Here is a 23,593-nt window from a genome sequence, read left to right on the forward strand (position 1 = left end):
TAAATTGTGGAGATAATTTTTAAAAAACTAAAAATTTTAGATTAAGTAAGATTTAAATTAAAAATATAAGATATAATCTTAGTAATGTTAAGAATAGATGTAAGGATATAATTAAGTTAGATGAAAAAAAATATTTAAATAAAAATTTTAGATAGTTCGAATCAATTTATTTGGAGAGAGCATGAAAACTGGATCCGGCCAGAGATCAAAGCTGCGTTCTCTTCGCAGTCGCGTGTCCCCCAATGTCCAACATGGGCCGATATTTAAGTTTGTGGCCCATCATGCTCTCTTCTGGAGAATGGGGCGGTATCGGGACCTTATGGTGATCTTATCATACACCCGTTGGATGACAAAATGGCCCAAAAATAATTTTTTTTTGAGCTAAAATCCTTAGATATTCGTTTTTGTTGCTCTCACATCGGTGATCGGATCCAGTTAATCTGATTGCATCTCTTCGACATAAGACACTCCGTGTCTTTTGGGCCTAAACGAGAGAGGCCCGCACGTGACGCTGTTTGCTTGAGGTTGGAATTCTGGGTTCGGATACCAATTTTGGATCCGTAACCCGTACCCGTTGGCCAACACGGCGCATCATCCCATCATCGTTCCTCCACCTCAAACATCCTACTTGGTGGGACGCCGACCGCGGCATTGGCATAGCAGTAACTCGAGGCATAATGGTGGGCGGCTTGTTCCTTAGTTTGGGGCGGCCCACGCGACAGCAGCAGAAGGCCTGCATCGCCCGCTCCGGCGACTTCAACTACGACCCCAAATTCCACGGCGCTTCCTCTCCTCTTCGAAGTAGTCTCGGAGACAACGTAGTAGTCGAAGAAGAAGCCCTTTCCAAGAGCGGTTTCTTCGTCAACCGCGCCCGTGTCCTCCTCGGCGCGGGTCCCCGCACCTTCGACCTTGCCAAATCCGCCCTCCTCTCTTGGAAGTATACCCGTTGTTTCCCGTCTTCTCCTGTTCCGATTGTTCTCTCGTCGGATTGATGCTATGCTTGTCTGTGTAGGCACTTTGAATTGGGATGGACGTTTGTGGATCCGGAGACGCCGGTCGAGAAAGGGGTGAGGTTCTGCGTCTGCGTGAAGGAATTGATACCGTGGCTGATGATGCCGCTCCGGATCGCCTACGTGCGTGACGAGATCTCTGGCCGCGGCCCGACCAAGGCTTCCTTCGGTTTCGGCAGTGGCACTCTCCAAGGCCACCTCTTGGTATGATTCTGTTCTGTTTCCCCTTTACTGAGCTTTGTAGTATTTACTTTCTGATAATTGCTATCACTAAATCATGATGGATTGGTGAAATTGTTTCCTGGTGAAGACTTTGTGCATTAGCAAAAGCATCTCTCTAACTCCTGAAACCTATGCACTCAATTGGCTATGACATCTTGATTGTAAAGCTCAAGCAATTCACTAGAACTTTTCACTTCAAGTCTAGTCAAAGGATTCTTGTGATGCCAGTATTGAACCTTGTTTGAACTCGAATTATTTGTGTATTAGTAATTATAATAAGCTTCATAATAGCTGGTTATATTTTTTGGAGGCATTCTTTGTCTTAGGCAAATCATGCATCTTTGTGTAGCTTCAGGTTCTGGCATGTTTAGATTGTTGTATGGTATAGACAAGATTTGATAATTGGCATGATCAATGATGATCCTTATTATTCATTACAGAGTTTAGTTTGTCATCATGATCATATAGGTTTGAGCTTAAAGTGGGAAACCATCCTCTAACCTTTAGAATGAGAGAGAGAGAGGATACTAGAATCAACACTATTGATTTCGTGAACAATGGGATTGATACCTGTCATCGAAGAGGACCTGTTCGACTAGTGGGAACAGTTGATATGATTTGGCATCACTGGAAGATCAAGCTTTAGATCAATGGCTTCTATTTTCTATCATTTGGTTTTATAGGTGAACTTCTACATATCTGTCTACTTGTTTTGTTTCAGGTTAACTAGTTGTATGGCTAAGCCTATAACAGCAGTGATCATCATTATATATGTTAGGTCTTGTTTGGTCCTTATTAGCACATAAATCGAGGCTATTAAAGTGGTTGATGCTAAAGGGCACTCAACTGCATAATATTGGATCTTGCATCACTTCAAAAAGAAGAAAATGTGGCTTAATGCTTCATATTAACTGATTAGGGCACCCATCCCTCATGGGCATGTACAAGAAAGAAAAAACAAAGAGCAAGGGATGGAAATCTGGAAGTAGATGATACTTAGAATTCACATGAGTGAATAGTTAGAAAGTTTAGTGCTGCCAAACGACTACAAAAGATGATAATTTTATATAAGTCTTTGTTAATGTTAGAGAGCTTGTCATTTTTCTAGATTTTCACTGTTCTTCTATTCTTTTAGCTTTAGGATTGAGATCTTGTTTGATTTTGACCTCAAAGCAGTTTCTTCTTTCTATGACTGAATTCTATTTATAATATATTTTATGTCAAATTTACTTTTTTTTAATGAGTTCTAAATGTCGATATATCTTTCTAGACTATTCTGTACAAGTGATCTTTGATTCTAGCATGAATTACCACTTGCGTTAAATGTGATAAGAAAATATTTCTATGTGGCTAACACCTCGTCACATAATCAACACCCTAGCATTGGGTGGTCGACACCTCCTCATCACGTAGTCGACATCCTGATGTTACATGGCCAACACCTCGCCATGTAGCCGATACCCCGGCATTCTGTGGCCAACACCTCTTTGCCACATAGTCGATGGCGCAGCACCATGTGTCCAACATTTCGACATCGTGTGGTTGGTATGGAGTCGTCCCCCATGCTTATAAACCATGTCACAATTGTTACATGTTCCTTGGATCTAGCGCAACATGATTTCGCCAGAACCAGGAGAAGCATGTATTCGTCTCCGACATCAATACATGTTTTCAAGCATAACGATTCTAAAGCCACACTATAAAAGGCCTCTTTAGATGCATACCTCAACATATTGAAATTCTAAGGCTTTTGTGCATTCACCCCTTAAGGGTTCGGCTCTTTGTCAATATCTCATAACTGAGATTAACTTAAGCATCAGAGGGACTTTGTCGGGCGCGTCCCTGTCACAATTCTATAGGGTTAGCACCCAAAGAGGCAAGGAGGATTTGGCATTCTCTCAAAGTTTGTCAGAGACAAGCGCAAAATAGGAACTCGGTTAGCTCCAAATTGGTTTTACGATCGAACAAACCAAAATCTGCATTAACCTTATCAATTATCAGTTTTAGGTGAAAGATCACGATAAAGAAAACTCAGCAAGCAACTTACAGAATGTCAGGCTAACTAGCTTAACTAGTGTTGTTGATCAGATTTCATAAAGAATACGGTAATGGTCGTAGAATAAGAATATTATGTCAGACAAATTTGTGGTGTGTGTTTAAACCTCCTTTAGTGTCTCATAGGAATTCTCATAGTACCTGAAATGCTGGATATTTGTTATGGAGAAGAAAGAGAGTGCAGTATCATCCATCCGTTTGCTTACTTCCTGCCCTCTTGTACATACCCTTTATATTTCACCTCTTCGATCCATTGCAACAGCATGCAAGTCCACAATATTACTATCGAGAAGAAAGAGAGAGTGCAGTATCATCCATCTATTTGCTTACTTCCTCTCCTATTTGTACATACCCTTTATATTGTACCTCTTCAATCCACTGCAACAGCTCATAAATCCACATACAATCTTTTATTGAGGCGATGGATAAGCAATGCTAATCAAGTTAATGTACAATCGGACCCTAACCTGATGTTCAGATCTTAGTTCACCTTTAATTCTTATACCATTCCCAATAGTTTAATATCCGTTCCCAATATGAAACGACTTCTTCTGGCCTTTACTAATGGAGATCTGCTTCTTTGGGATGGACAAGTATAACACTAGTTAGAATCTTCACAGAGTATGCAAATAAATTGCTTGCAAAAAGATGAAGAGCCTGTCTTTCCAGAATTATGTTGTGTATATATAGAGGAAGGGTGAGCAACAGTCAATAAGCATATGCTATCCCTTTGAAAAACTAGATAAAAAATGTTCTCATGTTGCTGACGGCCATGACGAAAACATTTGTTATTTTCTTTTGCTGCATATGTCGTGAATAGGCAGGGGAGGAGCGCTTCTCGATCGAGCGGGACGAGAACGACGAGGTCTGGTATGAAATCTATTCCTTCTCTAAGCCTGCACACTTCCTCTCCTTGGTAGGCTATCCATATGTAAAGCTTAGGCAGCAGTTCTTCGCTCATCGTTCTGCGGATGCACTAAAAAAGCATGTTGCCATGAAACAGCAGTGTGCGGTAGGAGAGTGAGGACTTTTGCCTTGTGGAACAACGACTTGTATTAGCCAACATGTTTGTATTAGCCAACATGTTTGTATTTGCATCCTCTCATAAAAGACAACTGTAGATTTGCTGGAGTTAGCCGAGATCTTGACTCGGCATTACATGGTACACTATCTTTGATCATTGACATGGAGGGTCTTGTTCACGACGTTTTATTTAATTTTGGAAGTTTAGAGGTCATCAACAACAGTGCTGACAACGTGTGTACATTTGGTTCTCCACAGCTTCAATGATCTAAGCAACCAAACCATCATTTAATGTCATGGCAAAACAAATATATCTTCCACTTTACAAAGTCACACTAAGAGAATAGAACGCGATCTTGTTAAATGAACAAATTATATAGTACCAAGCAGCACTAAGCTGCCAATTACACAACCATTATATGGAACCTTTTGATACCACTCAAGGCTCCAAATCTCATCAGTATCGATCACCACAAGTTGATGTTTATTTATCATCGTAGAGTATCAATACAACTATTGGGAAATGGGTAATTGATATCTATTAAACAAATACACCAAAGGCAAATTAAGGTTCTAAATCAAATATCCAGAAAAGTTGTCTTAGAACCAGTCAGTACGGGAAGGGCTGTAAAGAAGCAGGCATAGTTTGGCAATTGATACACATATCGAGATATCATATTATAAAGAACATGATATGTAGATAGTAGGATAGGAAGACTCAACAGTACATTATAATACCAGATCAGTCATAAATGGATCATACTCGGATGTACTCAGTACAAATACATTTAACATCAGTTTCATCTGGACACCATTCCAATTCTCAGTAGTGCAGTTTCAAAGCTTATTCTTGACCATAATTGGCAGCACCTCACATGGTTGGTTTTACATTAAGACGGGTTGCGATCTTCTGACCAAGAGACTTGTCGCACTGCATTATAAAGAAACCAATCATGTTTGAAACCAGATGGAGGAGAGAGAGAGAGAGAGAGAGAGAGAGGAGGAGGAGGAGGAGGAGGAGGATATGGAAGACCAACCTGAGACCAGTAGGAAATCCATATGTCCCTTATTTCATGTGTCACTCGAGGGTCAGATAACGCATCAACCCATCTATGGACGAATCGCTCTTGGCTGCATCAAACATTTCAAGGTCAGGTAGATCTCAGTAATACATGCTATACTACATATATACACCATAAAAACAAGGACAAACCGATCAGGAGCCCAAGAGCGGTATCTCTCTCCAGGCTGCTTAAAGTTGTTCTCCTTGTTGATGATAGCCTGCATCAGAAAAAGAAAACAATCTAATGATGACTGTGTACTTCTGATAAGATTCATATGGCAAGGTTGATGACAATCATAGAAAAGCTCAGGTTAAAGTTCATGGGTCATCCTAGAGGAAGCATAGGGTGATGTTATATAGAGGGGACTCACTTTCTCACGCCTTCCAGTAACAACAGAGGATGGGATTGGGAACCTCTCTGCATGTCGAACAGGATCATACCTGGAGGGGAAGTAGTTCACCTGAAAGCAACAATCAAAAAATTTTGTTTGTTGGATACCATGTAAAGGGTCAAGATGTAGCAAAAGTAAAAAAAACTAAGATTACCTCCTCATCCCTGTGCATGAAGTTCATAAATCCATCATGGTGGTTGTTGTGATGAGCACACTTGGGAGCATTTACTGGAAGCATCAGATAGTTTGGTCCAAGACGGTGCCTCTGGGTGTCGGAATAAGAGAAAATTCTGGTCTGAAGTAGCTTATCATCTGAGTAATAGATTCCAGGCACTATGATTGCTGGGCAGAAGGCAAGTTGCTCGTTTTCGTTGAAGAAGTTATCAATGTTCTTGTTCAAGACCATGCGCCCAACTGGCTGCAGAGGAAAGATGTCTTCTGGCCATGTCTTGGTGACATCGAGTGGGTCAAAATCAAACCTATCCTCATGCTCAGGATCCATGGTCTGAATGAAGAGCTTCCACTCCGGGTAGTTTCCAGCAGCAATGGAATCATAAAGATCCTGAGTGCCATGGCTATGGTTGTTTCCTCCTACTGTCACAGCCTCGTCCTCCAACAAACACTTCACACCACTTGTTGGCCTCCAGTGGAACTTAACATATGTAGCTTTTCCTTCCCTGTTGAGAAGAGTAAAGGTGTGCACACCAGAACCATCCATGTGCCTGTAGTTCAGGGGAACACCAACATCATCAAAGAGGAAAGAAAACATGTGCAAGCTCTCTGGGTGGTGAGAGAAAAAGTCAAGAATCCTCCAATTCTCCTGAATGTGAGACTTTGGGTTTGGTTTGAGAGCATGGACCATGTCGGGGAACTTCATCCCATCACGGATGAAGAACACAGGGAAGTTGTTGCCCACCAGATCAAAGTTGCCCTGGATCAAGTTAAAAATAACAAGGGACTATGTAAGTCGATAGCCATACCAATATATCACAACCATAGTTGTCGACAACTCGTGTGATAAAAAAAAAGATCAAACGTTTGCAACTGGTGCATATCATCATGATTCGGAATTCAACAACAACAACAAAGTCATAAGCCCCAACTGTTTGGGGTTGACTACATGGATCTTTTGTCGCTATTGAGATATAGAAAGCCATATGCTTAGTTAAGTTTAAAGTATTTAAATATTTATTCAGAATGAACAAGCATATTATGTCTTATAGATCAAAAGCATATCATCTTGTATGTAGAAACATTTGTTATATAGGAATATGCGTTATACCATGGGACAAGAAGAACAAGAAATGTAACCTCATGCAACTTTCCATGAAGTATTGAATTGCACTGTCTGCAGGAGAAGGTAAATGAGTGTATGGCAAGTTTCCATTTACCTCTCTTGTATAAAACTTCACTGCAAAACCTCGTGGGTCTCTCAAGGTTTCAGGACTCCCACGCTCATGAATAACAGTTGAAAAGCGAACGATGATAGGGGTTTGTACTCCTGGTGCACGGAGGAAATCAGCACAGGTCAGGTGAGAGACATCATGGGTAACCTCAAAGAAGCCCTTTGCACTTGCTCCCCTGGCATGAACAACGCGTTCAGGAATGCGCTCTCTATCAAACTGGGCAAGCTTTTCAACGAGATGGTAATCCTCAAGAAGAATAGGACCTTTCAATAAGAAAAAAACCAGCATTCTTTAGTCAAATATTAGAGAAAAATTTCTAGACTCATAAGAACATCAAAATAGTGAGACCATGTTGTCTTTGCGGCTAGAAGGCAAGCACCCCTGCTGAAACATCAGCAATTTACGCAAGACAACATGACTTGTAGAAGCAGTCGATACACAAAATTTTCTCAGTTAGTTTTGTTACAATTACCGAATGAGAAAAACCATCAATTTGAGCTGCAATTATTTCCTATTTTCAATAACCGAGAAGGAAGTTAAGTGAATGAGTGGAATGATCGAAAACCGTATTTATAAATATAGAGGTAAGACTAGGTACCTTGACATCGCTATATTCGGTATTTGAATCCGCTCTTTTTTTATTAGGATAGCACAACAAAGAACAACTTCATGAATACTTCTCACCTTTTACAAAGAACTAAATCATTTTCAACAATAATGTATTTGCCACAACATAAACACTAGTCTAATTTACTATTGTAACTAGAGCAAGCCAGCCATGTACGTTCAAGAAGATACAGCGAGATCAAAATGTGTTGCTTCACTTGCACACTAATCAAACTCAAGAAACAACAAAAAATTCTTGTGACATAAAAATCTACGATTATGTGTTTGATCGACTCCAAAAAGCTGATTCACTTTAAGAATTTGTAAATCCTTAATCCAATTTATCCACATCCGCTATTAAAACAACACCAAGATTTCAGGACTTGTATTAAAAGAGAACATACCAAGAAGAACAATGAAATAACTAGATATAAGGAAAGCCCTATAAGCAAGATAGCAAAGATGAATCAAGACAATAAACTATCAAACATGGATAGTTCTTGCATTACCTCGGATTCCGACGGTGAGTGAGGAGTTATTGTTCCAAACAGGAGCCCCAGAGTTGGTGGTCCAGAAGGGGGAGTTGTAGTTGCTCGAAGGTCGGTACTGCACCAAAATTTTTCGTCAACAACGACATAAAGATCCAGACTTTATAGCGATCAGAACACGATCAGAACAAAAGGGTGCAATCGAACGGATTCTTCGAATCTCTTAGCAATCTAACGTTTCATAGCGAATATTGGACGAAGAACAAAAAGGCTCACAAGAAAGAATTCAAGCCAACGTACTATTCGTCAAATCGAAAAATAAAAGAAGAAAGAGAGAGAGAAAACCCTAAAATCATTGGACTTCCAGAGGTGGGGGAGGGGAAAAGAGACCAAAGGAATAGATCTTTCATCGGTGAGGGGAATCGACACACTACCTTGTAAGGATCCATGGCGATGACCCGATCTCGATCGGTCTCTCTCTCTCTCTCTCTTCTCGAATGGGAACGAGGCAGAGACAAATTGTCAGAGGCTTGCGGGAAAGGAGGGCATTAAATAGCACTCGGGCTTCCAAGCGAGTTCTGCGAGGGGCCACCAGATTTCCTTCTACACGTGGCATAAAAACTGTGGTCAGATTTCCTATTCCGTGCTCGGATTCGTGCATCAGATCGACGACTAGACGAGACGAGACGAGACGAGTCGTTCCGCGATATGATCCCCTCAAACCTTGCCGCTGTCAAGTTTATCCTTATCGGCTTACGTCAGACTGTTGGGTAGCGTTCGATGACTTGTAAGTGTGAGGATCTTTGGTTTGATCCCTATCACCAACTCCAATCACATGACGGGTAGGTGCGACGGGTAAGTTAAACTACATGATCTAATTACATACTAATCATGAATGACAACAGAATGTCTTGAGACATGTCTTTGTGCCATCTTAGTTGGATTCAAATAAATCATTCTAAGGAATTATATATTATAATCATTATTTAGGAAAGGAGGTTTAACAACTCCATCCCATCACATTTTTGGAAATAAAATATTTGCTTCTCCAAGTTTTTATTGACTATATCCATTCCTCCAAATTAATATAAATATATATAATAGAGTGGTCCGTTTGTATTAACATGATCACCTTCACAGAATGCTTGTTAGTATATATTATATTATATCTCTCAATATTTAAATTATTAATTATGATTAACATTATTAGTCATGGTTATTTATGAGTTTAAAAAAAATAAAATTTCTAAAAGCTGAAATATTATATTAGTTGTTTCCTAAACCAAAATTCAAATGAACAAATGTGAAAATAGAAGAAAATGCATATGCAATATTTTAAAATTAATTATTTTTAAAGGAATATTAAATAGAAGTTCTTGAATTGTATTGATTTGGATATATATCATACGATATATAATTAAGGAAGTTGATTTTTGTGTGTAGTTGTCAATCACGATCTTTATCTTCTTTATGCATGCATCATCACGTGAGACAATAAATATGAAGCTTAGCTTATCTGTCTCGCGAGATATCGCCGAGATGGGCAACTCGTGCGAGCGACCACCCCCGCACACGACACCTCAGCGCCAACGGGAAAAGGACAGACTCCGCGCCCCGCCGACCCTTATTTTGCATTCGGTGCGCCCCCCTTATCGGCTTATCTCTTTTGGGCTTTTCTACGAACACCTCGCCGCCACTTGCGCGCGTCCCGTGTGTCTCCATCCGCTTCCGCCGTTTGGACGTTGGAAAAAGACTGGCCCGACGAGGCAGACGACATGCGCACGGGAACGACCGCTGGGCCACAAAGATCGGCTTCTCCTCGTGTGAACGGAATCTTGCCATATGAAAATATCGATATTATTATACTTTTTATTAAAATAATAATATTATTCAGAAAAGATACCGAGGATATTAATAGTCTTTTTTTTTATTCTTTTAAAGATTAATACATATAATGTGCTAACTATCCTTTCGACTTTATTGATTTTTTTTTATTCATTAATGATAAGAGATATTCTTACATCAGTCATGAAATGACAGTCGATAACCAATCCAATACGGGACAACCAGACACTCCCGTAAGAAGTGAAGCCAACATGATAGATCATGCACGATCGATCCCGCGTCGCCCAAAACTATATAGGTTAGTGTCGCACAACAGAGTTCCAAACAAGTCAACCCGTGTCGTCAAAAGCATATGGGTCGATCGCTCGTTCGATCATGTCGAATAAAACAATGATAGGCATTAACAATCCATGTACCTTCGAGCAACCTCTAAAAGTATAATTTCTAAACCCCCAACTCGGAACAAGGGATCTAACTTTTTTCATCACAAAAATCACTTGTCGATTCAATCATCCGAGGGGTTAAGTCAAGAATCCCCCTCTCGACGTCGATCAATCATGCAGGAATGCGACATAGGAGAGATAACTAGTCTCACCTCAAGTCAATGTCATAAATGCATTCAAGGCCCAAGAGCCAACCCTTAATCCGACCTCATTTCTTTTGTCTCCTCGCCCTAGGAATCATATGGACGACCTTAAATTTTTAAAACATGATCAAGCCACGATACAAAGATACATAACAGTTAATTTGAATTTAAGTCTAATATATATATATATATATATCGATAAAATCTCAAATATCAATTAATTTGACGGTGTACATTTGTCTTTTCCGCAGGTGGAGAGCCAGCCATCAATCAATCGCTGGTCCTATAATCTATCATCTTCGGATATAGTCTACTGCAATCTTTGTGATCTCATCATATGAAATGTGGGATAGGTGAAACCAAATTGGAGCTATGATAGAGAAAGGGCTATGTACCAACCGAAGTTGTCCGAGGGAGGGCTTGGAAGTCTCTCGAAGAAATAGGAAACCTCCACTGATTCTTTGGTAAGTAAATATAAGATAATTATGAGAAAACTTGAAGTGTCAAAGTCTACTCGATCTGAAAAAGGCTTAATTAGATCCAACCCTCTATAGCATGTATTTGTTGAATATTACATATTATCCACTAATAAATAAATATTTTATCGATTAATGTAATAAATATGGATGATGATCAAGTCAACTTAAATTGATTCAAGTCAGCCTCAAATGTTAATTTGGCGATCGTTCGAATGTTGTTTAATGATCCACTTGCAAGAAGATTAAAGTCGAATGAATTTTTTTAAATGACTTATTCGACACAATAGAAAGTGAGAGTGTTTTAGTTAACAATAACCGGTATCGATTATATTATTGATCCAACAACTTCTATAATATGTTTGGTTGAAGAAAATATCATGCCGTATAGATCGAATATCTTTTTGATCTCTTATTTTAGACTAATATTCTCATGATTCGATTATTAATGTTGATATGTTTTTCTCTTAGTAACTCTACCACCACTTGTCAAGTTGGGATAGAGATAAATATTTCTCTTATCACTTACCTATCATAATTTATTTTTATTTATAGATTAGATAAATAAAATAATTTTATAAATAGGATGATGACATATGAGGCTAATGGTTGAATTTTTACTATTTTATGGATTAAAATAAAAAATAAAAAAATAATAATATAAAAAAACTCTGTGGGTTCTTATAATATATATATCACGTGACTATTCTTATCATCATGTGCTGATAAGATTTAATATCTATCTCGTTATTATCGTTATTTTTATTTTATTTCTTATGCATGAAAACATGATTTATAGTCATAATTAAAATAGAAAGGTCCTGAATTTATTGCGACAATTTATCATTGTGAATTCAACCAACACCAAATACATAATTAATTCGAAACTGATATAACACAAATGTATTTTTTATTTTATATATTAAATCCTTAATCCATATTTTATATTACTTATACTCGATCATAATTCGATTTAAATCAAACCAAAATGAAACCGAGTCAATGGCTTAGTAGTTCGGTTATTAGAATCTAAAATTGGAATTGAAATAGTTTTGATTTGGTTTCAAATCAATTAAAAAATTAAAAACATAAATTTATCAATTTTAATGGTTTAATAAATGATTAATTGATACGACATTTTATATTTCTAATTCGATGTCAAATTCGATTCTTTAATATTTAGCAAATAAATAAAATAAAATAAATGAATGAATTTGCTTTAATATTTAGCAAAGACACTAAATTAATAGCCACAAATTTCACTCCACCTCAAACTCGGATTCAACTTAATTAGTTAGGAATCGGAATCCGAATCCAAACTCGGACCCGATTTGAATACCTTATTCTCAATCCGAACTGGTTTCGATGGATCGGTTGCTACGGACGCTCGAAAAAATCCGATCCGCTATTTAACCCTCCAGAGACACATGAGCTAATTGGTTTGAGCTGCGCGGACTCCGACGGCGCACAATTTGCTGCTCGGAGGGGTCTTCCTTGCCGCATGGCAGCTGGCCCGAGCTAATGGCGATCTCGCGTCGAAGCTACCCCTTCCGCTCCCCCTCCCTCGTCTCTCGCCTACACACCCTCGTCTCCGACCGCCAGGTCCTTCGCCTGCCCACTCCGGCCCTCTCTCTCTTTCCGCTTTCTGTTCTGGCATTTCGTCGAACAGCTTTCTGATCTGGTTCGCGCTTGTGTATTTCTTTTCTTCTTGTCCTTAGAGGCGGAATCATTCGTCCACGGGGGAAAATGGTGATACTGGCTCGGTTCTTCCGCCGAAGGAAGGTACCTTGTTTTTCATCTTATTATTATTTTTTTCGCCGCACACAGCGAGGGCAAAAGATTTTTCTGTTTAATTTCTTCATCTTAGGCTGTAGCTTACCCTAGGTCTCAATGGAGGTTGGTATATTGGGCTGCTTAACAGGTCGTTCAAGTAGTAGTCTGCTAATAGTTACTTCGCGGATGATGGGACGTGAATCACTAAATTGATGCATTTTATCTCTCTTTGGTTCGCACGCCATCTACCTGCCGAGGATCTTGGTTGTCGGAACCGATATAATCGTCCAAATTACTTGGCATGGCTGGCTTTTTTGGTTTGTTGTTCTTTAGGATATTGTAAATCAAAGGCATTTTTTTTTAAATTCCTCTAAGCGAAAGATATCATGGAATATAAGTTTTGTTTCTTTTCCCTTTCTCTTTACATTAGTAGTATATGACATACAGAATTTGTGAATCAGATGTTGTGGGGCACGACAATGAGCAGGTTGTGGACAATGCAATTTGATCAATTTGTGCTGGAAATCACACTTATTCGGTTTCTTTTAGTTGACTGAGATGTTTGAATTTTCATGAAATTAGGTTCATACGATCAATCATCTTGGAAGACAGTGGACTCAAGGGCTGTTGGTATTAGGAGGTCATCTATATCATCCTCTACATGGACTGTACTGAATATTCTTCAAAGAAAAGGTTCATATTCATTGACTTTTGTAGTTTCTAATGCAGGCACACCTTTTGAGTTGTAAATATTGAAATTGTAGAACTTAAACATGCTTGTTACTATATATGGTTTATATAAATCTGTCAATTCTTGCCATTTATTGCCATTATAAAATTTTGATTCTTGTACTCTAACAATGAGCTATGAAATAGGTGACTTTATCTATTATCTTGATATTAAAGATCAGGATCACCAAATTTGCTGACAATTCTGTGAGAGAACTTTGGCTGATTAAACAAATGAGCAACTTTTTTGAGGGAAACAGTAGACGAAATTCTAGCCAACTCATTTTATTAAGATAAAGAAATAGTATAAAGGAAAAATCAAAGCAGAAAATAAAGGAAAGGTGAAAGGAAATGAAACATGAAAAGAGAAATGTTCTTGACAGTTCTTTCGTTGTCTTTACTTTAAAGCCTGATCATTCTTTTGTAGTGGTACTTTCTCCCTCTTCTACTACTCCGCTTCCAATAATTATTTCACCATCTTAATGGAGTAATTTTGATAGTTTCTCTGATCTTTTGCATTAAAAAAGAAACAATTGGTTCATACTCGCTATTGTTAAGAAACAAATAGTGAACCAAGACCGAGCTATTTTCTAGGACACTGATCATTGTCATTTATTCATTATAATTCCCAGTGAGAGTTGCAACATATTGAGGTTTGTGATGTCCAGGATTTGATGCCTATCTAGTTGGTGGGTGTGTGAGGGATTTGCTTCTGGAGAGAATACCAAAAGACTTTGATGTAATTACCAATGCCACACTCAAACAGGTCTCATATGTTCATTCAATTTCTGGATATTATTGTTTTTAGTTCTTTCTTATCGTATTTGGCTAATACTGTTTCACATGCAGATCAAAAAACAATTTCGGCGTTGTATAATAATAGGGCGCCGTTTTCCAATATGCCAGGTTCATGTTCAAGGTTCCATTGTTGAGGTTTGTGCAAGCTTCTCAAAGTATGCTTGATGTATCAATTTTCTTTTCATTTATATATCCAAGCCTTATTCATTTGCATTTGGAATTTGTGATGTTAGGTTTCTAGCTTTAACACCAATGATAAAGATCTGAAAAAACAAAAAAATGATGTGCACTCTCAAGTTTCCAATGGTTGTGATGTGGATGACTTCGTTCGCTGGAAGAACTGCATGGATCGTGATTTCACGATTAACAGGCAAATTATCATTGTTGTTTGACTGCTTTCATTGAAAAATCATAGGCCATTCTGAAGTTTTTGCAAGTTGAGATCTATTTATTTAAGAACCATGCTTTACCTTTATCTGATAACTCAAAATGTTCAAATATGAATGATTTTGATTATAATACTTTCTGTCCACAGTTTATTCTTTGATCCTAATTGCTATACCATCTATGATTATGTTGGTGGAATAAGGGATTTAAGGACATTAAAGGTGATAACTTCATCCATTATTACATATTCTTTCTATTAGTATATATTATTATATTTTTGGTGGTCTTTGGTACCAGGTTCGGACTGTCATTCCTGCTCACCTATCATTTGACAAGGACTGTGGTAAGTTTTTATATAATGGTATTCAGATTATTTCAAAGAGGTTTTTTTTAGTATACTAGCTCCTTGGCAGTCGTTCAAAATGTTGATGAAATTTTATGTAAGCAGCAAGAATCTTGCGTGGCTTACGAATTGTTGCTCGGCTTGGTTTGCAATTTTCAAAGGAGACTGCGGCTGCAATACGAGATCTTTCTTCGTCCATACTGACTCTTAATGAGGTAATTTTATGATAGATTAGAAATTTGTCTCTTGATTATTGTCTTTTGCCTTGTCTGTCATGTTTTTTAATCAAAGCACAAACATTTTTAGTCAAGGCTTAGGATGGAGCTGAATTTTATGTTAGCATATGGCGCCGCAGAATCCTCTATACGCTTGCTTCAAAAGTTCAAACTTCTTGATATTTTGCTTCCCATACAGGTGAGTGGTATTGCAGCTGGTTTAATTTTGGTTACATTTTTCAGCATGAATTCTAGGAAAAAACTTAAATCTATTTTCTAACAAAGATTTGGGCTTCAGGCAGCATATCTGGCTGATCAAAGCAGGAAGCAAGTTGCACAGGGCTCTACCATGCTGATGGTGAGATTATATTTCCTAGTAACCTGTATCAATTGTTTGTTTCTGAAATTAAGCTTCCTTTATGGTTCATCCATTGTAATGAAACTGATGAAGTATTGAGTTTTAGATTGTGCTTTTATAGTATATACCTCTCTTTTGGTAATTCCAGCAACTTGACTGTACACCCTGTGAAGTTTCGTATTTGGGCATCACATAATTTATTATGACTTATTGTAAATAATCTTTAATTGCTTAAAAATTTGGTCTCTTTAAATCTTGTCTTTCTTTATTATTAAATAAGAAACAACATGTACAAAAAAAAGTTGATATAAGCCGATATGAGAATTTTAAGGTGGATATGTGAGGTTTCTTGAAAAGGTAGAACTTTTTTCGCCCGTGAAGAATCAGGTACATCTTTGGTAGCGGATAAAACTAAGGAAAACATTAAGATAATATAGACATATTTGAAGGACACCTATAGATACTGTGGTTAAATGAGGATATTCATTTGATATTAATTATATAAGGAGTGGTAGAGGAAATCTAAAACAGCTTTTCAAGAAACAATAAGAAGAGATCTGATTGGTCTTGATTTAGCTAGTGATATTGCTCTATACAAGGTTTCTTAACAGAAAATAAAAAATCCATGTAGTTAATCCCAAAGAGTTGGGTGACATCATGACTTGTTGTTATTGAGGAATTGAAGAGAAATAAAAATGAGAGAAAAATAAAGAAAAGGAGAGCGGACAAATGGGGCATAAGACCAAAATAAACAAATGCAGTAGATCATTCCACTGAAATAAGAAGATTTCGGTTGTTCATAAATTGCATGGAAGGACACTACATTGTGTATGCTTCAGATTATGTTTATGGTGGCTGTAACTTGCAGAGAAACTGAGAAAGTTTACTTGGTATGTGGTGAAAGGCCACCAGCACAACACTAAGGGAACATTGCTACTGACTGTCTCTTTGCATACATAATATTAGTTACAATGTGTGGCAGCTGACACTATTCAGGTATGGTATCTGCTTTTCAAGTCAACAGATTTTGGATTGAAATCATATGCTGATGAGGGCCTAAATGAACTTATCCACAGGAAGCACAGTGAACATAATACCGAGTGGTGATATTGCTCGCATGTTCCAAAATGATAAATCAAGTTGATTCTAGTTTCAATGTGATTTATCCTCTCACACAAATCAAACATCATTGTATAGGTTGAAGTATAGAGTAGCCTACTGATGTCTCTTCCAAGAAGTAGAGATGCCATCATAATCAATAAATTGATTAAACCACCAATAGCTATCAACCTTAGCACAAACTTGTGCTCAGTAGATAATGAGTTTTCATATCCACCTGCAACCATGCCTACAAAAAACCAACTACAAGGAGCTCACATTTAGTGGATAAAGCTTCATTTCATGCTCCATCAGGATTTAGAAATTTGTTTGTGCTTCATAATGCTGAAGGTGTTTTATGAGTTCGAAATTGAGCATTTTTGGGTAAAATTGCTACTCTGAATACTTAACCAAGAACTTGGAACTTTGTAGTACAGAATCATTTAATGGTAAATCCCATCAATTATGAATGATGTTGAGATTACAGTAACAGTTAAACTAGCAGTAAAAATAGCATTTGAATGTTGTTATTTTTTGCTTCATTGCAAATTCTGCAACATTTCCAATTGAGTTACTATTTATAGGTCAAGCACATACTTTCTCATTTGCCTGAAATAAAAGGTCTTTTAGATGAGTTACAGGACTCACATACATTCTATACGTGTTCAATAGACATCCAAAACTATAATACGTTAAAGGTTGTTGTAACTGTATAAACTTCACTTGTACTTGCTATAGGAATCCTATCTATTACTCATTATTTCAAGTGAATCTTCTGAAGAAAGGTAATCAAAATCCTACCGAGTAAGCTATGTTCCAAAAAGGCAAAAAACTATATATGCAATGAAGACCAGAGTCTGATTTTCATTAGGAAACATTTGTCTGTAGTGACCAATAGTAAATTTTATATAACATTCCATATTATGGCAAGTTTTGATGACAAAATTACAGATTCATGTATATTAACATTCACATTTGTGTTAGGATTTTGATGTCATATGTTATATAATACATGTTGACAAGCCCTCTGATGAGATGGATTTTGTGTTTTACAGAAATTATTTTCTAATGCTGATAAATTACTTGCTGCTGACCACCCAGCTGACAGCATCTTGTGGTAAGAAAATCTGACACAGCCATTGTGTTGTCCTAACTCTTCAGATAAACTGCAGTTGTCATGTTTGAATGTCTACATCTCTTCTATTTCTATGCCTGACTATTGATCTACAACATCTGCTCAAGATATTATATCCTGGTGAATCATAAGTATCACTCGGTGTAAGAAGTTAAAAAAATCATGAAGTCTAAGTTTTGTTGGCAACAGGACCTAAATTCTGCTTTAACAGTTACTCCACTTGATTAGTTTGTGTATTGAAGTTCTGCAAAAGAAAATTGTGGGTTTTTGTTTTGGAGCATTATTTGTCTGAAAAATTTAGGCAAGTGAACTCAAGAAAGTTTTAGAAAAAGGATGAAACCAATAATATGAAACTTAAATATATCCCTTGGTTTGGAAGAGCTAAAAGAGATCAGGAATAGCTTAGTTAACTAATTTATTTAACAAAAAAAGTTTCATAATACAAAAATGTTTGACGAGTGAAGTGAGGTGACTATGACCTTTGAGAAGTGAGATGACCATGTTGTATCTTTGGGCTGGAGCAAGTATGTTTAAGGGTTTTGATTCAGTGACTTGGTTCAATAGAGTTTAATGTTGCTTCTAATACGAGTCAAAACTAGAAAGGAATTTTATGCCTTGTTTTTTAATATAGGCTAACATATTCCAGGAGCAGAGGAAAGAAGATGAATATAACTTTGTGGATATTGAGGATTTGTGCCACATTCCACTGCCTGAATTGGAAGACTATGCAGTACTTTTCAAGGTTATGAATAACTAATTTGGGGCAGGTTTCACCATAAATCATTAGGTTCTGGCCTGCTTTGATCAAGTACTATCACTTGGTCCATCATATGTTTCTTTCTACTCAATTTATTAGTCAAGCAACTTTGTTCACAATATGATTTGGCCATACCCTAGATAGGGGTATCATGAGAAAAAAATTGAGTATTTGAGGTGAGCCACATAAGAATAAAATGCCAGACAAAATGCAGTCCTATCTCCATGATCTTATTTTGTGTTATGGTGTAATCTAAAAATTAGTCAAGAAAATTTAGTTTCCAATTAATTGGTGCTAAACTTGAAAGTCAGAATAGTTGGGTGGTGTGATTTCTTTGATAGAATTGTGTCTATGTCCTGGCATCCATGCCTGTCATGGAACGTAAATCAGTTTGCTCCCCTTAAATGATGATGAGTCATTGACTGTCTGATGGACAGCAGTTAATAGTCTCCAATGGAGTTACGGACCAGATGGTAATGTGATTAGTATAACCTATTTGGATATAGATTTAGATTTCCATTGAACTCTCTGAAGAGGTCTGGAATATAGATTTTCCAATTTATCCTATGTTGCATTGTCTTATCTTTTAACTGCACACCTACTTTTCAATGTTTAAGATGACCTGTTTGATTGCATCTCTTATTTAATTTATGACCCAACCAAGATATCAGCAGCACTTGACCCACATTGCATATGATGTTATTGATTCTAAGAAAGATAGGAGGGACAGAAGTAACTCCTGTTCGATAATATGTGGGTGACTTATATTTCAAGTGTGGATTTGATCTTCCTGTTTTTATGATTTTTTATGTGAATGTCTAATTTTTGCCTTTTTTATACTAGTATTTTCTTTATTTCTCTTTTCTTGGTGTTTGCTTTTTTTATTGTACACTCTGGTAATATTTTACTTTTTTTCAGCAGTAAAATAACCTGCTTTCTACAGCCAAAAGCCCACCTGGTCACTACATAATTGTTCATCATGTATAAGCTTATTGTTATATGCTGAATTTGTCATTAAGTATTTGATAGTGCTACTAAGCATCTTAATCCTGTGTTTGCGTTTTTTATTGTACACTCTGGTAATATTTGTACTTTTTTTCAGCAGGAAAATAACCTGCTTTCTACAGCCAAAAACCCACCTGGTCACTACATAATTGTTCATCATGTATAAGCTTATTGTTATATGCTGAATTTTTCATTAGGTATTTGTTGGTGCTACATGCAGATTTTTAGCTGCTGCCATTATGTTCCAGTCTGGTTGGTTTGGCATTGTTTAGAATATGTGGTTTAAGTGTGTTGTTTTCTTTATTACCTCAGCATCTGTCAAAGATTTGATGATTGATGACTTATTTGTGACCACATGTGCTTGTAAAACAGGTTGGCATTGTTGGCATTTCACCTCGCATTAGTAGAAAATCCTCAAGATGCTCTTGTAGTTTGGACGTTTTCTACCATCCTACACAATGGGACGTGGAAAAAGGCTTCAGAATATGCAAGGAAAAATGTGAAGGCTCATGCACAATTTGTTCCAGAAATTCGATCATCATCAGATACTAAATCTGATGAGCTTATCTTGGAAGAAACCTCCCATTTAGCTTCACTGGTTAAGTCTTCTGTCAATGCTTTTACAAGTATAGATGCTCTTCAGCAATCACTAGGCAGATACCAAGGTCCTTTATCTTCAGGAGTGGTGAGTGCAAGTACCTGCCCTGTGTGTGCTGAAACGTTATTCAGCACCAAGTATGCTTCTTTTGTTATTTTACATATGGGAGCCGGAGTATATAGCATTCTTCATAGTGTTCCCTAACATCATAATCAAACAAAACAATTTAAATATAAAAAAATTCATGAAAACCAACACGTCTGTTTGCTTAGATGTGATCTTATAATGTATTGGCTTTATCTTTTTTTCTCCTTTATTCCTGAATCTTAGTCATTGAAGAACTTTTAATTAGATTTCATCAGGCTTGAAATATGCATTATCACATGGGCTAATCCAACTTGGTTTTTATCTCTATTTGTCCTGCTGCATGATCTTATATAATTGAAAGGACAATGGATATGTGAATAGAGCTGTGCTTTCCTTTGTTGCCCATGCAAATTCTACTCACTGCTAATTGATAGCTTTTCTGAAGTCTAGGTAATGAAATGCCACTTTTATTTTGGTTGATGAATGTTGATGCTTGTGATTGCATATTCCAGTTTCTTCCTATGCCTCTTTCCAAGCAAGTTAATAGTTCTGAGCTTTGTGAATACCTTTTGAGTACCCGAGAGATTCTCAGTGTCCATGGAGTTACCAATGCAGTCAGCCATATATGTGTTTCTTGTTATGTATATTTTCTGAGTAGTTTTGTAGTTTGATGACATTTTAATTAAGTGTGTGATACAAGCTTCAGGGTTCCCTTGCTGGTACAACTCATGTGATTATCTGTCTTTGTTTAGCGAACATCTGCTGCATGGCATTCCCAGACTCTTGTATATGCTGTATCTTTTTCTCCCTTATTTTCAATGAATTTCCAGTGAAATAATGAGACACGAATCAACATGGTTTTATGAGAACTCTTTGCTTTGGTTTTACAGGTATTAGTGTCTGAGAAGATGGGGAGCAACGTGTCCAAACTTTTTAAGATCCTGGAAAGCGATATAGAATCATATGACAACGGAAGAAAAACATGCGAAATCAATTATCAGCTACTCAAGAAAGGAGATCCAGATGAAACCAGATTCATGCTTGGAAAAATCATCATGGAGACAATGAACAGTGAGTCTGAGTCTCCGCATGAACAGAGTCAAAATTTGCCTACAACGCAGAAAAGTCATCATAAGCTGTCTGCATTGTTCAAGTAAATTATCCTAAACATATTGCAACAAAGATGCGTATTCTTTGCCTCTTCTGAGGTCATCAAACTAGTCATCTTGAGGTTCTTCGGGGATTTCCAGTTGCTGCAAAGTCGGCATTCTTGGAAAGAATTAAATGGATCAACTATCTTAGCTTAGGCCTATTGCTTGTGTATTAAGAGATTTGTCTCCCATCCATGCAGCGTCTTTGGATCTAAACAGTCTGAAGTCGAGGCGTGCTTAGGAAAAGCAATACTAGGTTTGCTGTCGAGAAATTTTGTTGCATGTAATATCTCATTTTTCAGCAATAGTTTACAAGTGTCTTCTTTTGTACAATTTTTATGGTCCATAATTGAAGTTGGTTTTGGTTAGGTCCATCGGACATGTTATTTCAGGTCCATTATATTTGTAATGTTATTGACAGAACTTCAGGTCGATGCACATTTTCTGCAAACTTTGCATTTAGTTTATTTGAAGGAAGATGTGTTCCATCCTGCTGTGCTTTAATCCCATTTGCAAATTCATTCTGACTTTTTACAACTTGAAAATGTCAGCTTTTGTTATTCCGTCTAACGCGTAATTCCATTGGATATCATTTGAGTTTGGGCAAAGAGCAGGTGTACAATCTTGATCTTGGAAGGGGTGTTGTATCTCTGTTCTTTGGAGCTTAAGGATAGCAGAATTGTCACTTCAAACTTCAATATGACATATATGTCCTTTCAAATATTCAGAATTTTTACATGTATTACTTATTTTAGGATCGATTCAATACACTCATGTTAGTAACACTAATCATAATTATCAATTAGTTAGAAACACATTAATATTCAAATATTTAGAATAATTGTGATCACTTTTGCTTCCTAAACGTAAATGGGCAATTTTTTTAAAAAAAAAATCTTGAAGTTTTTGCTTTTTCAAAGGAAGTCCCATCTTTGCTTTATTCTTGTAGTGTCTCATATATCCTAAAAGATGAGATTATCCTTGGCCTTCGCTTCGTTGTGGTCGTCTTCATCCTCTCGTTTTCATACTACTTTACAGCGGTTGCTTGTCACCTCCATGTTACCATGGCCTTGCCACGTTGCATATGGATAGCCTTCATCACAACGAAGCTGTTGTCATTGTCCTTGCTGCCTTCACTCTCATCACCCGGTATCCTCTTGTTGCCCCATGATACCATCGTAGAGTACCTTTTTGTATACTCTTGCCTCACCCTTTGCCTTCTCCTCCCAACGTTATCTCCATGTTCCTGCATTCGATAAGAGAAGAAGGCGAGGGGAAGGTAGCGAGGACAATGATGATGACGATGGCGTGCAAGCAAGGATGACGACAAGGACGAGTATACGTGGGTGAAGGCGACGACAATAACAAGGGCATGTGGGCAAGGAAAGGACAGGAAGAGACAGGATGAAGGTGACGAACAACAATAAGAGAAGGAGGTGATCACGATAGGGCAGAAGCCAAGTAGAATTTTATCTTTTAGAAAATAAAAGATGCTGTAAATAAAGCAAAAAAGATATATTTTATGAGAAAAAAGTGAAATTTATCCAATTTAAATTAAAGAGACAAATGTAAACAAAATAATTATGCTATATTTGTAATATTTTAATGGGAAAATAAAGTTAAGATGAGGTTCAACATCATTATATTGGCGGGTATGAATTACAATAATATGTTTATAAATTCTTGACTTTTCTAAAGAATACACTCAAGTTTTCTCCTTTTTTTTCTTAATTAGAGTGTCTTATTTGTATTTATCAAATCTAAATCTGTATTTGTGCGCGTGTGTGTGTGTGAGTGCAGGGAACACAGGCGTCTTGAGGTGTAGATAGCTGGTGTGAGTGAGAGCAAAGGCTCCATGGCACCTTCTGCGGTGCAATGAAAGGCTCATCCCATGCTCTCTCTCTCTCTCTCTCTCTCACCTTCTGTGGTGCAATGAAAAGCTCATCCCATGCTCTCTCTCTCTCTCTCTGTCTCTCTCAGACACACA

At 37.3% G+C, this 23,593-nt stretch overlaps 3 protein-coding genes across 3 annotated transcripts; 2 read left to right on the forward strand and 1 right to left on the reverse strand.

Moving 5' to 3' along the window:
• Positions 1-613: 613 nt before the first annotated feature.
• LOC135619181 (UPF0548 protein At2g17695-like) lies at positions 614-4,471 on the forward strand. Its single transcript, XM_065120939.1, has 3 exons — positions 614-937; positions 1,013-1,214; positions 4,108-4,471. Exons 1-3 carry the CDS (start codon positions 678-680, stop codon positions 4,309-4,311), a joined length of 666 nt encoding a protein of 221 aa, XP_064977011.1. The 5' UTR covers positions 614-677; the 3' UTR covers positions 4,312-4,471.
• A 492-nt stretch (positions 4,472-4,963) lies between these two features.
• LOC135619180 (catalase isozyme 2-like) lies at positions 4,964-8,834 on the reverse strand. Its single transcript, XM_065120938.1, has 8 exons — positions 8,700-8,834; positions 8,287-8,383; positions 7,157-7,434; positions 5,920-6,696; positions 5,745-5,834; positions 5,524-5,591; positions 5,348-5,441; positions 4,964-5,241 (listed from the first exon to the last, which is right to left on the reverse strand). The coding sequence occupies exons 1-8, from the start codon at positions 8,712-8,714 to the stop codon at positions 5,182-5,184; spliced, it is 1,479 nt and encodes a 492-aa protein (XP_064977010.1). The 5' UTR covers positions 8,715-8,834; the 3' UTR covers positions 4,964-5,181.
• A 3,779-nt stretch (positions 8,835-12,613) lies between these two features.
• Positions 12,614-22,097, forward strand: LOC103994446 (uncharacterized). The gene is made up of 14 exons (XM_009414781.3): positions 12,614-12,774; positions 12,891-12,954; positions 13,528-13,638; positions 14,343-14,440; positions 14,524-14,607; positions 14,706-14,842; positions 15,008-15,080; positions 15,157-15,202; positions 15,308-15,417; positions 15,509-15,616; positions 15,716-15,775; positions 17,929-17,990; positions 20,143-20,455; positions 21,346-22,097. The coding sequence occupies exons 1-14, from the start codon at positions 12,694-12,696 to the stop codon at positions 21,610-21,612; spliced, it is 1,614 nt and encodes a 537-aa protein (XP_009413056.2). The 5' UTR covers positions 12,614-12,693; the 3' UTR covers positions 21,613-22,097.
• The last annotated feature ends 1,496 nt before the right edge of the window (positions 22,098-23,593 follow it).

Source organism: Musa acuminata, chromosome BXJ2-8 (genome assembly GCF_036884655.1).
Source record: "Musa acuminata AAA Group cultivar baxijiao chromosome BXJ2-8, Cavendish_Baxijiao_AAA, whole genome shotgun sequence".
Classification (NCBI taxonomy): Eukaryota; Viridiplantae; Streptophyta; class Magnoliopsida; order Zingiberales; family Musaceae; genus Musa; species Musa acuminata.